This window comes from Tripterygium wilfordii, chromosome 19 (genome assembly GCF_013401445.1).
Source record: "Tripterygium wilfordii isolate XIE 37 chromosome 19, ASM1340144v1, whole genome shotgun sequence".
In the NCBI taxonomy this organism is placed as follows: domain Eukaryota; kingdom Viridiplantae; phylum Streptophyta; class Magnoliopsida; order Celastrales; family Celastraceae; genus Tripterygium; species Tripterygium wilfordii.
In genome coordinates, this window is record NC_052250.1 from 3,663,642 (window position 1) to 3,681,776 (window position 18,135).

Genomic DNA, 18,135 nt, shown 5'->3' on the forward strand with positions numbered 1-18,135 from the left:
TTACAACTTATTTCATTCTGACATATGAGGACCAATGAATGTAAGGGTTAGGCATGGTGCCGTATATTTCATCACTTGGATAGATGATTTCACACGTTTTTGTCAAGTTTATTTGATCTCATGAAACTCTGAAGCACTGGACTGCTTCAAGCAATACACCAATTTGGTGGAGAATCAATTAAACACAAAGATCAAAGCTTTGAGGACCGATCGAGGTCGTGAATATTTGTCTAACCAATTAAAAAAAATTTGTGATGAAAAGGGTATAGCTTGATAGCTAACTATTCCTTATACTCCGCAACAAAATGGCGTAGCAGAAAGAAGGAATATGACCATATTAGATATGGTTAGGTCAATGATGACGCAACCCAATTTACCAATTTCCTTTTGGGGAGATGAAATATTGACTGCTGCCTACATTCTTAACCGCGTGCCCTCTAAATCTATCCCCTCCACCCCATATGAGCTATGGAATGCTGAAAAACCTAATTTAGGAAATTTGTATCCTTGGGGGTGTGCAGCTTATGTTCACAATAATTCCCATCACCACGGGAAACTTGGTCCTAAAAGGAAAAAATGTATCTTCATTCGATACTCTTCTCACTCTAAAGGATTCGTATTTATTGGTAAAGAAGCTGATGGGAAGGTGACAGAAATTGAGTCTCGTGATGTTGTGGTGAGATTGATAAAGATTTCCAATTTTACGAAATGGAAAATCTAGAAAATGGTGCACCTATACTAGTAGAGGGATTAGAGGAAACTCTTAATCCTCCTGGGGAAAGTGGGAGCAACATAGTGCCTGATCAAACTCCTATGGAGCAAGATCATGAGCAATCTCAACCTCGTCGATTTGAGATTGAGGGGGAAATATTCATGATTACTCCACAGGATGATGAAGAGCCTAAAACAGTCAATGAGGCTTTATATGACCCTAAAGCTAAGGAATGGATTAAAGTTATGGAAGAAGAGACGGAGTCTATGAAAACTAATCAAGTCTGGGACTTGGTTGTTTTACATAAATGGATTCCAAAAATTAAACGAAAGGCGACACAAACAATAGAACGATATAAGGCTCAGTTAGTAGCAAAAGGATACACTGAAGAAGAGGGAATTGATTGTGAAGATACTTTCTCACTAGTTGTGAGAATAACTTTAGTTCGTCTCGTTCTAGCAATAGTCGCACACATGAACTTAGAATTATACCAAATGGATGTGAAAACTACATTTCTCAATGGAGAAATAGATGAGGAAATCTATATGGATCAACCTTTATGCTTTGAGTCTAAAGGACAAGAACGCAAAGTTTGCAAGCCAAATAGATCCTTATATGGTCTTAAACAAGCATCTAGGAAATGGAACATCAAGTTTCATCAAGCAATCTAAAGGGATGGCTTTACGATGATGGAAGAAGACCATTGCGTGTATTTAAAACGTTCAAGTAATGGTTTCATAATTTTATCCTTGTATGCCAACGACATTTTATTGGCTGGAAATAACAAAGAATTGATTGATGCCACTAAGAAGTGGTTATCATCGACCTTTGAAATGAAAGACACAGGTGAGGCTAGCTACGTGCTAGTTGTGAAGATCATAAGAGATCGCGCCAGAAGGCTTTTGGGAATTTCTCAAGAAACTTACATCAAAAAGATGTTAAAGCGCTATCACATACAAGTTAGCAAGCCGATGGATACCCCTATTGATAAGAACTTGAGCCTAAGTCGTGATATGTGTCCTAAGACTCCAGAAGAGATAGAAAAGTGTCCAAAGTACCATATGTCAATGCTGTCGATAGTTTGATGTATGCAATGATGTGTACACGTCCTGACATATGTTATGCTGATGGGTTGGTTAGTCGATTTCAATCGAACCCTGGTCAAAAGCACTGGATAGCAATCAAAAGGATTCTGTGATATTTGAAAGGAGCTTCAGATTACATGATATATTACCAAGGAAAGGAGGATTTACGACTAAACAGTTATTCTGATGCTGATTGGGGAGGAGAAATAGATTAGTCTAAATCAACTTTAGGATATACTTTCTTGCTTAATGGTAGTGCAATACTATGGAGTAGTAAGAAGCAATCCTGTTTAGCCATATCCACGATGGAGGCTGAGTACGTAGCTTGTTCCACAGCAACACAAGATGCAGTTTGGTTAAGCAGTTTCCTGCAGCATTTAGAAGTTTTCAAATCAATGTTAGAACCTATGACAATTTTCTACGATAACACTACTGCATTGGTTGTAGCCAAGGATCCCAAATACCATGGAAAGACCAAACACATCAGGATGAGATATCACTATATTGGAGACGCAATTGCTGAACAGGAAGTGGTCCTCAAAAACATTTCTACACATGATTTAGAATGTTATATGTTATATGGACCATGTAAATACTTACAACTGTTGAATAATATTTGAATGCCATGAAATTATTCAACATTTATTTATGACGTATATTGTGAGTATTGATAGTATAATTTATGAAGTGTGTCAATAGACATGGATTGGCTCATTCATACGAGCAATCGCCTCTAGCGCTAAAAGGGCGAGTAGAGATGAGACTATTTGAATTAGAACGCTCAGAATGTGACTTGGGCGCAGTGGGAGCGAGTATAATTCAATATTATTGAAAATGGAGTCGCCTTGGTTGGGGCCAATATGAGTTTCTTAGAACAAGAAGAACCGACATGAATGAATCCTCACCATTCATGAGTCTATTTGTAGAATACCGAGTGTGAAATTAGTCATCTGACACTGTTGATAGTGAATAGATGAGAATTTCAAGTTTGACACGTGTGAATTGGTGACAAGACTCAGACTCGTATGGTGTATTTCCTCATATGAGGAGAGCAATGACATACGCTCTTTATCTAACGATAAGAAAAGAGAAGCTCCACCATAGCATGTATTTCATACTACATGTGCAAGCGACCATTCATGAAGTAAAGAATGGATCTCTGTTTCTTTACTGTGTGAGTCCTAGAGATCTTAAATATATCTCAAATTTTTATTACCGTTTGCAACTTTTGACTATGTATTGATGTGATGAATTAATGTTTGTTACTTTAAGAGTGTCACCTATGGTCATGGAATGATTCGACATAATGGAACACTCCTACGAAAGCATGTTGATTCAGATCTGAGTGATATGAGGGTGAAAAGAAAATTATTTATTGGTTTTACACCTGTTACTGGTATTCACCGGCCGAAATCATCTCATTCAAAAAAGTTTGATTTCATTTAGAATACTTGTAATTGTAAGGATGGGTTGAGTATAGAATTCGTGAGGGATTGGATAATACTCAAATCATGTATAACTGAAAATACTTGGGGTATATAAATACATATTCAGAAGTAATAATTTCTTAAAGAGGTTGATGTCTCCTATATGGCCTATGGAAGGTTTCTATATTGGAGCTCCCATTGTTTGTGTACTTCAGGTCGCACGGTCCGTTCACTTGTATGAATTTGCTTGTACAAATTAGAAATTTACATCAAAAGGGCCCAGCCCTACATGGGCGAGTGGGAGATGTTGGAAATTGGATCTTGGATATGGGCCGTCCATGAGGGCTTGACCCAACCCAACCCTTCCCTTAGGTGGGTTATTGAGCAAGACAACTGCTAGTAACTTCCTTATGTCGGTTACAAATTTGTAACTGACGTCTTCTTCTCTTTAAAAAGTGAGAACATAGTATAGAAAAGATAGAGATCTCTCTGTCAGAATCTTCCATACACTTTGATCTTAGAAAATCAAAGTTTACAAGCAAATAAAAAGTGTTCGTACTGTGGAATAGTTCTTGGTCTTATATGGCCTATGGAAGGTTTCTATATTGAAGCTCCCATTGTTTGTGTACTTCAGGTCGCACGGTCCATTCACTTGTATGAATTTGCTTGTACAAATTAGAAAGTTACATTAAAAGGGCCCAGCCCTACATGGGCGAGTGGGAGATGTTGGATATTGGATCTTGGATATGGGCCGCCCATGAGGGTTTGACCCAACCCAACCTATAGATGGGTTATTAAGTAGTTGTCTTGGAGACAACCGCTAGTAACTTCATTACGTCAGTTACAAATTTGTGACTGACGTCTTCTTCTCTTTAAGAAGAGAGAACATAGTACAGAAAAAGATAGAGATCTCTCTGTCAAAATCTTCCATACACTTTGATCTTGGAGAATCAAAGTTTACAAGCGAATAAAAAATGTTCGTACTGTGAAATAGTTCTTGGTTCTAGTAATAAAGTCGGAAACCGATCCTCGTTTATTTGTATCGATCAGGAAATCAGTAAGTTTTTTTTATTTCTCCTTAGAAACACTACACAGTGACCAAAAGTCGTCTTTCCCCGTGCCTAAATCATTAGCTTTCCTATATAAATAAAACTGACAGTGTTGCTAACGAATGCATTGCACAAATCGTAAGGTACATTACATTACATTTTGTTCATGGCAGCTCTTTCTTTCTCTGTTGCACATCAACCACCACTCTCCCCACTCTAAATCCATGACATCATCCAAACCGAGATCTTGACCCGACACGACGGCCCATCTCTCGCTACTATTGGTTGCACATCGTTGCAATTTCTCGTACTCTCTACTGACTACAAACTATGGCTAGAAATTTGCTCTATCACGTGGAGCTCCACCAACCACCTGCGTGTCTGCCAAGTCATCTCCACTTTCCCCGGCGGTCATTGCTTGTTCTTCTCAGATTCCTTCCCCCTTCTAGAGCACCTAAAAGCTTCCAACCAAAATCAAGATCGTTCATTTGGACCGTTAGATTTAATCTCAACCGTTGATATCCACTACAAGAACAAACTCATAGTCTCGAATATTCAAGAAACAAACACCACGACGAGGAAGTTTCGTTGTTCACCTTTCCATATCAAGTTACATGGATCAAACGATGTCGTTTCAACTCCAATGCAACATGAAGGAGACATTGAAGAGGTTCTTCAGCATCTAAAAGAGAATGTGAGTTTGAGTTGGATTGTGATCGACCCGATTGGGAAGCAAGCGTCCAACATGTCCTCGAGGAACCTAGTTTCACGAGAATAGCCTTCTCCAACACGAAACGTGCAACTCCATTACTCGACGATCATGGCAGGAGATGGACGACTAGGATTGGAAGCGGATTTGGTGGAGTGCAGGTTAGTGGTCACGTGCAATGGATTAGACGAAAGGGAAGTGCACGTGGATGAAGTAAGCATGGAGATAAGTGACATTGAAGGAAGGAGATTTGATGGGTGGGGGAGTTTGGTAATTTTACAGGAAGCCTTAGTGAAAGGGGAGAGGAGTAGAGGTATGAAAGGAGAAGGGGAAAAGAATTGGAAGGAATTTGAGAGGGGAAATATAGAGAAGAAGCCAATTGGAGATGGTGATGGTGTTGTATAAAAGATTTGCTATGCTGTTATGATTTCCACTGCTTTTTGTGTTACTGTACCTCTATCTATGACACTCTACTTAAAGAGGTATGCCAGTCGCATAATTGGAAAATATAAAATAGCTTTTTGATCGTATTTATACGATCGAGGTGTTTGGTTACAATAAATGTGAAATATATGTTAACAAGTATTATGCTATTGATACAAATATAATGCCTCTACTCTAGCTTCTTATCCTGCTCACATGAGCTATTTGTCACGTGTCTGTGTGTGTGTATATATATATATATATATCCGCTATATTTACAATGGCAGATAAACATGCCTGCATGTATTCACACTGTACAAATATATGACTACGTGAATATCTAGTTATATAACTTTGAATATATATATATTAATTTCTAAGTTGTTTGGTCTATTTTCACTTTTTAAATATCGTACTATGAGTAAATTTGATGATACGACCTACCAATCAAAAACTAACAGGTAGCACACCCAAGACCAATATGAGAAGATATATCTCGATAAGCCTCACCTCGGTGTGGCTAAAAAATGCCAAAGGGAGAGAGCAGAGCATATATCTCTGTGTCAAGATACCTACCTCGAGGCTGAGAGAACTATTTCTACTCATGGTAGTGGTAAGGTAACTTTCAGGATTATTAAAGGAGATTCCTAACTCAGCTGAAAGAACAAAGGTTAACATCTCCTAGTTCACATAGAAGGCAAGATTTCAAATCTAATATGAATTAGAGCAAGTTTGTTTCTATAAAAGGCGCTCCAGTCAAGTAAAAGATTCATTCACAACTTTCATACTTTTTCTCTAAGAGTTATGATCCCCAGACTTCTTAGTTTCTTGTTTATCTGACTTAAGTATCGGAGTCTCTTTCTCAAGGAAAACACCTTGGGGAGACTCTTTAGCTTACATTTGTCCATCTTACAACTCGTAAATCTTCACTAGTAGTAGCCTAATTTGGTTCAACTTGAGACGTCTGCAAGCCAAGCTAGATCTGCACAATAGAGGATGAGTGGTCATTTTGTTTTGTATATATGAACTGGTTGATTTTACGGTTGAACATAGATTGATATACTGATTTTTTGAATATTAGAATTTTCAACCCAATTCACATCAACAATATTGTCGGTTTTGCCTTCCCCGGAGGTCACCTATCCCAATAGTCCACTCGCAGAATCTCACAGAATCAGCACTTGTGGGTTAGGTTATACCAAACCCAACAAGTGAACAGTACGGGTTTAAGGTTACATGTGGATTGTTCATCCAATGGACATTCGAAAGGCCCCACAAGTACCCCTCACCTGTGAGTGATCCATCCATAAAGACACTCAAAAGGCCCAATAGGTGACCCAAACTATTGTGAATAATGATGTCTCAATTTGACGAAACAATATTGAGGAAACAAAATAGAAAAAAAGAACAAGAAACAAGTCTAAGGAGGTTCGACAACTTGCCTAATCCTTGGGCGAAGCCAATAAAAGTTCCACTAATATGAATGAGGTTACAAAGAATCCCAAAGAGACAAGCTCTCTATGTCAAGAACTACCCAAAATCTCTCACACTCTTCCCAAGCAAAACGGATGAACAAAACCCCAAAGTTGTCAAAGGGTTGTTGTAGAGAAAATAATATGTCTAACCTTTTATTGTAGTCCCTGGGGTTTACAAGATATGAGGAGTTTCGGGTGACTTAAAACCCTAAAACACCTAAAAAAACCCCGAAATCATAATTGAACTTGGGTTAGAACTGCTACTGCTCGACAGCTGTTTAGATAACCACTTGAGCTGTCTGAACATGCTGTGTTCTACATGCCACCGAGATTGATTTTCCACTGACTGTCCGGACAACACTTGTGTCATCCAAACAGTTACAATTCTGCAACAAATTTGGTTCGTTTTTCACCGCCTTTTTCTCGACACAAACAAGTGGAGTTGGCTCATATACCATATTAGAATTTTTAGTCCAATACATATCAACAATATTTGTTGGTTTGGATTATCCGGCTCCCGTGCATATAACGGGTTCGTACTGCTTTGCCTTTCCTGGAGGTCACCCATCCTAATAGTGCTCTTGCAAAAGCATGCTTCACTGCAAAGTTACTACGAGATGTTGTCCTCCATGAAAATGCATTGTTAATGGTTAGGAACTACAATTATCTATATATGTTAACATCTAATGTGGATAGAAGGGACAAGCGAGTAAATGGATATTGGACAGATTGGTCAATTGCGGGAAAGGGGTCTGAGGAGAAACCAACTTTTGGACAAGTGAGCTACGGCTTGGTTATGGTTTTTATTTGATCGGTATATCCTAGAGAGCCAAAGACCAAGGACATCGTGAGTGTGTAGATTTACCGTTCGACTACACCAGTACCCAATAGGGTTTAATCTGGGTAGAAATGAACCATCGGAACTCTTGGTTCCAATAGTAGGTGTGGCACTACCTAATCGTACCATAGTCGTCGAACGAATCCTCAAGAATCTAAGATCAAACAACCACCACGGTGATCACCAGTCTGACGCGATGCTAACCACATTTTTGGCAACCCGGTTTCAAGAAAGGGAAGATGATTTGACCTGTTGTAAATCTTTTGATTGATTTGAAGCTAAAATGATAGAAACAGAAAGTTGCTGGAAATTATCATTTTTACTAGTCAGTAGGAATCATTTTCCAACGGGAAGGAATTTTTGCTTGGTTTTTGCCCAATTGGAAATTTTACAAATGTTGTTTGAATTTGATGAAATTTGATCTGTTAAAACGAAACGATGTTTTGAACCGAACCTGGTACCTTTAGGCCCTACCGTTGTTTCATAAAATTCCATCGTTTCAAGCTTCAAACGGGCTTTTTCTGTTTCAGGTGTATGAAGCCGGCCCAAGTGGTCATTATCTCTTTCATTTTCAATCAATATATCCAAACCTAGAGAGTTTTCTCTCAACCTTAGGGTGGATTCCCTTGTTATTTTTCATTTGAACGTTGGTTTGATTTGCGTTTCTTTTCCTTTATTGATATGCTTGCATTAGATTGTGTGCATAGTGCTTTAAACTTGTTTGCGGGCTCTGTTATTTTACTGATCTTTGTCTTTGATCAGCGTTTGTGTTATGGTATGCAGATGGTCATATCCTTGTGGTCTGGAGGTTTTTGTTGGACTGCTGTGATTAGGATTTTCAATTGGTTTTGACCTCGCAATTGCCAAGGGGGTGATTGTAGAATTTTTAATCCTAGCTACTATGTCACTTGCATGGTCATTCACCACATTTTGTCTAATATCTTTGTGTAACTGTGGGAAAGTAATCTTGAAGTAGGTTACTTTGGTTGGATTTGATTTAATAGATCTTATCTGTTACATATGTGATTATTTAGACGCTTGGATTAGATGTTTTTTATTACTCATACTCTGTCCTAAATTATCATGTATGGATAAAACGGATAATCTTTAATTTAGACATTTGGATAAATCTTGAAACACTTGCTTGTTGAGATAAAGTTCATTTATTTGTTTATTGTTAAAATCTCTCGAAGTGATAATGGGTTCATCAGAGATACAGTTACTCTCTCATGCATCACTTAACTGGAAATTGATAATCATCATTTAAGAGATTTAACAAGCCTGTTGATAAGTTGAATTTAATCATGATCATAATGTTTCAATCAACTTATCTCTGAAGGATCGAGTTTAACACAAGAGAGGAGTGAATTGTGTCCCCAAATCTCCTTTTTAGAATCGCTTTTTCAAATTCGAACAAATTAATGACAATTAACAAATAACACACAAATTTAGACTCTAATGATTATTCTAATAAATATTCAATCCAATGTAGGATGTGATACAAGATGGTAATAATCAAATATCAAATAATCAAGAATTGCACAAAACAAAATTTTCAAACAACACACTGCGCACATATTTTGCAATACAAATTTGACCTATTAAATGATGTCTAAATGCAACAAAATTTTATATGCAATCTCACAACACCTTGATAAACACTATCAAAATTTCAGATCAAAATTCAAAGATTAAGTCAGCCTGATAATCCCGAACAGATTAGGGTTTTGAAAATCCTACAATTTGAAACAAGTAGCAAATAAGAGTAAGGAAACAAAACAAAATCAACACAGCGATTTATAGTAGTTTGGAGACCCTTCTCCTATGTCTACTACCTAGATTCACCAACCTAAGATTTCCCAACTCCACTAAGGTGTGATTTTACGAGACCCACAAAACTCAACTACACCAAAGGCTTCTAAGAACTCCCTCAAACTTCATTGTTTACAATTTGCCCTAACAAAGGGACTTTCCCAATAGGGTTTTCAGCCAAGGTTCTCATAGCTAGCACTAAGCTATTTAAGTGAAGAACTCTCAATAACAACAATCACACACTCACAGGTAGGATTTACAAGTAGGTAAGGTGAGGTGATTTTGGGAGAAGTAACACCTTAAGCCTAAGCAGAAGCACCCTCTCTTTGCAGCAGCAAAATAGTGAGAAGGCCTTGAGTAGTGGCTCAGGAAGAAGCTGGAATTTCAGTAGACAATGAATGCTTGAATGCTTGAAAGCTTTGAACAAAGTTCTCTCTTGATGGCAAATGCTTCTCCAAGTTGAATGAAAGAGAAGATCCCTCTTTCGTGTCAATACTCTCCTATGCTTGCAGCAATTGGATCAAACTTCAAGAGTTGATCTTTACCATTTATTGCAGATCCTAATCTTGGCCATTGATAACTCAAACAAATCAAATCTCAGCCCTTCCTTATAGAGCCGTTGCACATGTCTCAAGTAAGGCTATACTTGCAAGCAAAATGGTTGTCATAACCACAGCCATTGATTCTCTTTCTTGGTCTCCATCCTTGCCCTTGAAAGTTGTGTAGTACAACAAGCAAACCTCAGTCATAGGATGAAAATGTACTAACCAATCTTGTCCTTCCATTTTAGCTCCAAAACTTCAAAAGCAAACCCTAGGCAAGGACCTTGTTTGGTTGCGCCAAACTAATCTTCTTGGTAGCTCAAGTCTTGAATGAAAAAGCCAAGCAAAGAATATACCACTTCTTATGGAGAGTACAAGGCTGGTCCCACATGTTTGTATCTTTTTGGTAAAAGCCTTGTTGGATGAATCTCCTCCAAGTATTTTGGCTCTACACTTTTCCCTTCCAAAAAATCTTCATTCTCTCCTTCTTTTCTTGACATTCACGAAATGGTATTCCTGCAAGTGATCCGAGACCCGACCCGAGCCCAGCCCGACCCAGGTTCAGGCCCAAAATTACATCGGGCCTGGGCAGCCCCCTAGTCTTGGGGGGCCTGGGCCCCATTTCTGGGGTCGGGCCTAGCTTGACTCCTTGGCCCAACTTTGGGCTGGCCTGAGCCCTTAGCCCAGCCCGAGGCTCGACAAATGACACAAGATTATATATATATATTGTGTATTACACACATTGTTTTGCATTTATACGTGTGTGTATGTATATATATATGCTGTGTATATATATGTATGATATCTACTGTGTGTGTATATGTCTATTGCAGACAATATCTGCATGTATATATGTGTGTATATGTATATATGTGTATTTATACATGTGTGTGTGTATATATATATATATATATAAAATGGTAATAATTAAGCACGGCCCATTGTCCGGAAGCCCCGGCCCACGCCCAGAAGCCTTGCCTATTGGCCCGACTCATTTGGGCCCGGGCCGGGCTTGGGACTCATATTTTCACGCCAGCCCAGCCCGATGCCAAGCCCTAATCCGATCGATCGGACTTCATCACCGGTTGATCGCGAATCAGCTTTGTCATAAAAGATGAAGTGTTGCCATCCACTTCTGATCGATCGGGAACCCAAACCGATTGATCGGTATTTCTCTTGGGTATAGAATTTTGCACATCTTCATTTCATGCCTTTTTGACTCCAATAATTGCTTGAATACCTTCCATATGACCCCAATGCTTAGCCCTAAGGCTCGTTTCAATCATCCCATCAAGTCCTTAGTGGTAAGTTCGTGAAAATAGGATTTTCCATAGTTTCCTAGAGCTCAAAGCTCATTCTTAGAAACCAGACTTTCTCTTGAACATACTGAATTCTGAGTTATATGAGTACACAAAGATGATTGACCTACAAAAAAATAAGAGGTAGAACTCCCCAATTGCGTAATCTCAAAGAGCTTCATGTAGAGCGCACAGGTTAATTATATTAGAAAAACAACCTAGAAAATTCATATTACTGCATTATAAATCATTTTATACGTATTAGAATTTCGGTATAAAATTTCATAACAATCGGAAATCGTTTGGTCACTCAACCAACCAAATATGTCACTAATAGTGAAACCAATAAATTCTAAGTGTAAATTCAATGTCATTTTACAAACTCAATGTAAACGACCTTTTCTCTTGAACTTTACAAAGTCAAATATGTTCATAGTGATGAAAATAAGGTACACACAAATTTTCATTTAAATCGGAGTTCATTTGATTCACCACGTTCACAAAGAACGCATATGTACAAAATTAGGTAAAACCTAGTTTTGACAAAATTTAAGCATATGACCAAATATATATGTGATGCGCTTAATTTTTCATTATTATATTCCTAGAACATATATTAGACCATCATGTGCATGTGGTTCAAGTTTCAAGTCATTTGGACCTAAATTGGTTAAGATATGATAACTGAAAAATTCATGCTCTAATTTAATCCATTCTAGTTCATTTGCAATTCCGAATTTCCAACAATATATCAAGTATGAGTACATGTCACATAGTATTAGGCAAAAGCCTCATTTAAAACATGAGATCATGTAAGACAATCAATAAAATATATTCATTTAAATTCTATTCACATAAATCAAATATTGCTTTAATGTTTTAATATCATTTACAAATGATTTAATATTATCAAAATTAAACATGTAGAACCAAAGGTCAAACAATCTCTTAGTCACAGGTTTTATAAATACACAGGAATGCACCCAAAGAAGGTAATCAAAGCAATTGAAGATTCTTTTGAGATTTATATAGCTTCACATCTTTGTTTTGGGTTTCATTCTCTCTTGTACTTGAGTGAAAATAGATCAATGTATAGGTAATCAAGAGAGAGATTTATTGAGCGTGAAATTTTCCAAATTCACTTGTGAGATTCGTTGGCGGACTCCAGAAGTATAAGACATACACCGTATAGATAATCAAGAAAGAGATTTATAGATTCGCTAGATCAAAGGATTAGAGTGAGTGAGATGAAACTTATTATTTCTAACTCTTATTAAAGCTTAGTCATTTGTTTCAAAGGTTGGTCGATATGTAGATTAAAGGTTTTCTCCCATTTGAGTTTCCTCGTATTAGTGGTTGTGTTCGATCATTTGATTAACTATCTTTGTGATCAGCACACAAGCTTTCACCATGTATGGTAGTTGGGAGCCTGAGCAATGAGCAAGAAGATCTGAGAGAATTTGTTTGATTAATGACTAAAAAAGAAAATAATTATTTTTCCATGCAATTTGCATCAGTCATTATATGGTGTTGTGAAATAGACCCCGGAAAATCTATTCAAAAGCAAATTAAAGAAAAACGTAAGAATTTATGTGGTTGCCTCCATATTGACGTAAGTCCACTGTCCAAGAAATTAATTTTCTCCTTTCCACATTACGTGGTCCCAAGAGCCATGATAACGTACGAGAGTCGAGAAAAAGTAGAATCTATGTAGAGAGGACCAAGACTTCATCAATCTAGGTTGGCCAGCCAGTCGGAAGTCTAGCCACGTCGTGGAATGTTTAATTAGACAGGACTAGGGTTGTCAACAGGTAGAGTCAACAATATATAATATCAGAAATCTACACCCCAATACATGTTAATAATATTGTCCGTTTTGAGTTATTCGATTCCCGTGGATACATCGGACCTGCACAATTTTGTTTCTCCTTAACCTCGTTTTCGGCTATCTGGTTACTATGAATATATCGAACCCACACGACTTTGTTCATTCTTAGCCCCGCTTTGGGTTAATTTGAACGTACGGCTTTATTAATGAAGCTTAACAAATGAGTTTGAACAAAATTCTTAGCGTGTCTGAGAACAAACTCACTTATTGTTCGCAAACAAACTTGTATATTTGTTCATATAAAACTATTAAGCATTCAATAATATGGTTATAGACAAGCTAAAATATGGTTTTAACATTTATGATCGCTGTCAGTTTGTGTATTTAGTTAGCTGAGAGAAGTCCTATATAACTTGATTGCTCAATTAGACTCGTAAATCAACGTTATGCAAGATATTCGGTCACCGTAGATACCTCGTACTCATGCGGTTTTGTTTCTCCTTAGCCCCGCTTTGGGTTAATCCTAATGGCTTATTAATGAAGCTTAACAAATGAGTTTGAACAAAATTCTTACATTTGTTTAATAAAAGATGAGCCGAATAGGAAACTGAGCTGAGTTCCAACTCGTTTATGTTTGATAACAAACTCACTTAGTGTTCGCAAACAAACTTATATATCCGTTCATATAAAACAATTAAGCATTCAATAATGTTGCCTGGATTTTGTGTGGTTGCCTGGATTGCTCACGTAGACTCGAAAATCCAACGTTATGTAAGCTTGACCCAGTCCACCCCTACCCCACGAAGGAACGCAGAAAGCCATGTGAAGCATTCCACGCTATATTTGTTAGATTCCTGCAAAACTACAACAATTATTGCTGGTGTAATGCTTGAATTTTCGTGTGCAGTGCAGACGTAATGATCAATTGCTTTTTTTAAGACTAAGACAATATAATTTAGAATCCACCAAGAAAATTGAGAGAACCCTAATATAACATGAAATTACCAAAAAAAATAATAATAAAATTAAAATACTAATTTGACTAGATTTTCTATTAAGTAAATAACAAAACTCTTAATAACATTGTAATAATAATTCATAATAGTTATGTAAATATTCCAAATTTTGTCTTACGTCATTGAATGACAACATTTGATTAAGGTAGTGACTAGTGAGTAGTCATTTTTTGTCAAGAGCCCTTTGGCATTTTCCTACACGAAATTTCTTTTTACCATGAAGTGAAGAATACGTGATCACAATATCTACAGCATATATTTGTGAATATATATATATGCGTGTGTGTGTGTGTGAGTGAGTGTGTGTTTTAAGACCTTGAGCACTAATAGAGAAGGCCTTGTGAGTTGTGACTATGGGGTCTTTTGCGAGCCTAATCGATAGATCAAAGCCATACATGCTTGTGATTCTATTGCAATGTGCTTCTGGAGTATTGAACATTATTATCAAGGCAGCTTTAAATGATGGTATGAGCCAACATGTACTTGTGGTGTACCGGATGGCCATCGCCTCTGTTGTCATTGCTCCGTTCGCCTTTGTTTTGGAAAGGTCTACAATAATTCTTACTCTGCTATACTTGGCATTGAGCTTTTTTCTTTTCTTTTCTTTTCTTTTTCTATGGGATTAGTTACATCACTTGAGTATCTCCACAGGAACTCAAGACCAAAGATGACATTGCCAATCTTTGCAAAGATAATGCTGCTCAGCTTGTTTGAGTAATGATTTCTCATCCCTTGTAGATTCATCAAAAATTGATTATTTATGTCTCTGATCAAGGAATGTGATTATTGTGCAGGCCAGTAGCTTTTCATAACTTGTTCTACTCCGGCATGAAAAATACTAGCGCCAATTTTAGCGCCGCTATATTCAATATTGTTCCTGCCATCACGTTCATACTGGCTTGGACTTTAAGGTAATTAACCTTCTCTTTCGCAACAATTTGATTGCATGTGTCTATGCTTAGGGTCTGCATGGCGTAAGTGTTCATATGCAGAGATGGCAATTCTTACCCGACCCATCTCAACCCGAAGGCCCCGACCCACACGATCCACACATGTACGTTGTAATGGTGATCTAACATATTGTTATCTATGTAGGCTTGAGAAAGTGAAGATTAAGGAGCTGTCCAGCCAAGCGAAAATTATTGGAACAATTGTGACAGTTGGAGGAACAATGCTAATGACTTTTGTCAAAGGAAAACACCTAAATTTTCAATGGACTAATGGACAACATGTTAATCAAGCTGCTATAATTGCTGGCACTAATCATAAGGGACAATTCGGAGAGGGTGCTGTCATGATTGTATCTGCTTGTTTCATTGCCTCAGCTTTTCTCGTCTTGCAAGTAATAGTTGAAAATTTTTCTTTAAACCTAAACTAACTAATTCGATCAACTTTTAATTGCTGCCAACAATTTCTTATGATAGTATTGATTTACAGGCATTTACACTAAAATCGTACCCAGCTAAACTCTCTCTCACAACTTTGCAATGCATGATGGGAATGGTAGAAAGCACAGTTCTTGCCTTCGCTGTTGAACAAGGCAAAACTTCAGTTTGGTGTATACAAAAGCAAAGGAGCAACATCGTAGCTGTACTATATGGAGTAAGATAAGAAACCATACATGCTTTTTACGCATCAGTCATCGGATAAAAGCATTTTAATTATTTTTAGATGGAAAGAGACCAAGTTTGAATCTAAGATCTCACCTTTCTCCCAAGTCTCAAATACCATGTGAAACATCGATATTCTCTTTAATGCTCAAACTATGGCATAATTGAACCTTATTTTTTTTATGTACTTAGCGAGCCGATATATACTAAGGTAACATCCAATAACTGTCAATTTTTATCGCAACCCTCCTTCTTTATCTGAACTTGGAACTGGTTGTGTGTAGAGACATAGTTTCTTCTAACCTTGTATATACGACTCACTCTTTTTTTCTTCTCTTCAGGGAATATATTCTGGTGTTGCTTATTATATCATGGCATTAATAGCGAAGATAAGAGGTCCTGTGTTTGTGAGTGCTTCTAATCCTCTAAGCATGGTTGTAACCACAGTCATAGGCTCCTCCTTTTTACATGAGCAACTTTACTTGGGAAGGTATTAAAGTTGAAATTCTTGAATTTCTTTTAAAAGTCAACTAATGTATGCTAGGCTAACTTGAGCCAGAAAAACATTTGTAGGGTTCTTGGAGCCATTGTCATTGTAATAGGGTTGTATCTGGTCTTGTGGGGTAAGAGCAAGGACCAACGTCAACAACATGGTACAGAAACTGACAAGGTGGCCCCCCATCAAGAAACAACAGGGATGAATGACAACAAAGGCACTACTGATATTGAGAAAGCAACAGCATGCCAAGCAATAGCAGCAACATATATAGATGCTCATGATCATGCTCTCGTTGTCGAAGAGAAAACTACAGAGGGATAAGACAACATAAAGAAAAGGACTCGCTATATGTAATAACTTGCTATATGTAATAATTTTGGGACAAAATGGGCAATCAAAAGGTAATGATTTTATTTAGTTATTGTCTATTTCGAGAGTAGTCGCTTTCAGTTCAGTGAATGCTGTCGGATCATGAGTTGTATTTTCTCATGATTAGGAGCCCATTAATTACTTTATTGATACAGACGTGTAGATTATTGGCGCCACAGTAAGTGAAATACCCAACCCCAAAAATACTACAAAATTTGATTAAACTGCCCTCCTACTCGTCCCAACAACTGGGAATCAATGATCCCAGTTGATGAGTTGTGTGAAGGGGATTAAAAGTGTATGTAATGGAGTCCACATGCACTTTTAATCTAGTTGCTCGGACAAATAGCTTTTTTGTTGATTAAATTCTATTGGCATGTTTTTCAGGTAATTGGATCTCAGTATAGCCCAGGAATTTAGATATATTAGAATATTAAAAATAATGGGAGAATTTTTTTTGCCAAAATAGTATTTTTCATCCCTCAACTATTGATCGGGTTTCATTTTCGTCCCTTAGCTTCTTTTTTTTTTCCTTTTTCTTCCCCCAACTATTGAAAAGTACCATGTTTATCCCTCGAATAAATCCGGCCATTGAAAAATCCTACGTGACATCATATTGTTCGTTAGATAAGGTTTTTCCCAACCTCAATCTTACTTAAAATGACAAAAATGATACTTTTCAATAGTTGAGTGACTCAAATGGGAGAAAAAAAAGCTTAAGGACAAACATGAAACTCGTCCCATAATTAAGAGACGGAAAGTATCTTTTTGCTTTTTTTTTTTTGAAAAGGTCAGAAGACCGTAGATATATTCATCAACTCAACTAGTGAGCAAAGGAACTGGAGGCCATAATATGACACTTGGGCCACCAAAAAAATAATTGGAGAATTGAATGGTGAAAATTTGGGTTCAAAAATGGTGAAAATTTAGTTTAAATTAGATCTAGAATTTGATTTAATTCATATAGACTATTGTAGAAACGTGTGATACAAAGAGTATGATGAAAGGCTTAATTTTTATTCCTTTTAGAAGAGTTCTTTATATACTTACAGTGACTACCTTATTTTCAGTTATACAAATCAATCACAATATACACTCTCCTAATTTGTGTCCCATAATCTTGGTCCTAATTACAAGAGAATTCTAAGTTAACAATGATACACTTGCCATACAAAGAATATATTACAGTTCATTTGTCAACACTTCCCCTCAAGTTGGGGAATGTATATATCAATCATACCCATCTTGTCAATTGAGTTGGTAAACGCCTAGTACTTGGTGGGAAGATCAATACTAGGGAGAAGCTCTCTAGGCTTGGGATTGTGGAAGTCAATCAGTGTACTTTCTGCCAACTTGCTCCTGAGACCCTTGATCACTTGCTTTTACACTGTCATGGTCCCTCCTCTTTATGGTATCATGTTACAAGTTGGTGGGGTTTCAGCT

General features: G+C 37.3%; 1 protein-coding gene across 1 annotated transcript; it reads left to right on the forward strand.

The window, feature by feature from the left end:
• The first annotated feature begins 14,550 nt into the window (after window positions 1-14,550).
• Window positions 14,551-16,709, forward strand: LOC119986182 (WAT1-related protein At2g39510-like). The gene is made up of 7 exons (XM_038830739.1): window positions 14,551-14,761; window positions 14,866-14,928; window positions 15,009-15,125; window positions 15,310-15,556; window positions 15,652-15,816; window positions 16,166-16,314; window positions 16,398-16,709. Exons 1-7 carry the CDS (start codon window positions 14,568-14,570, stop codon window positions 16,642-16,644), a joined length of 1,182 nt encoding a protein of 393 aa, XP_038686667.1. The 5' UTR covers window positions 14,551-14,567; the 3' UTR covers window positions 16,645-16,709.
• Window positions 16,710-18,135: the final 1,426 nt, after the last annotated feature.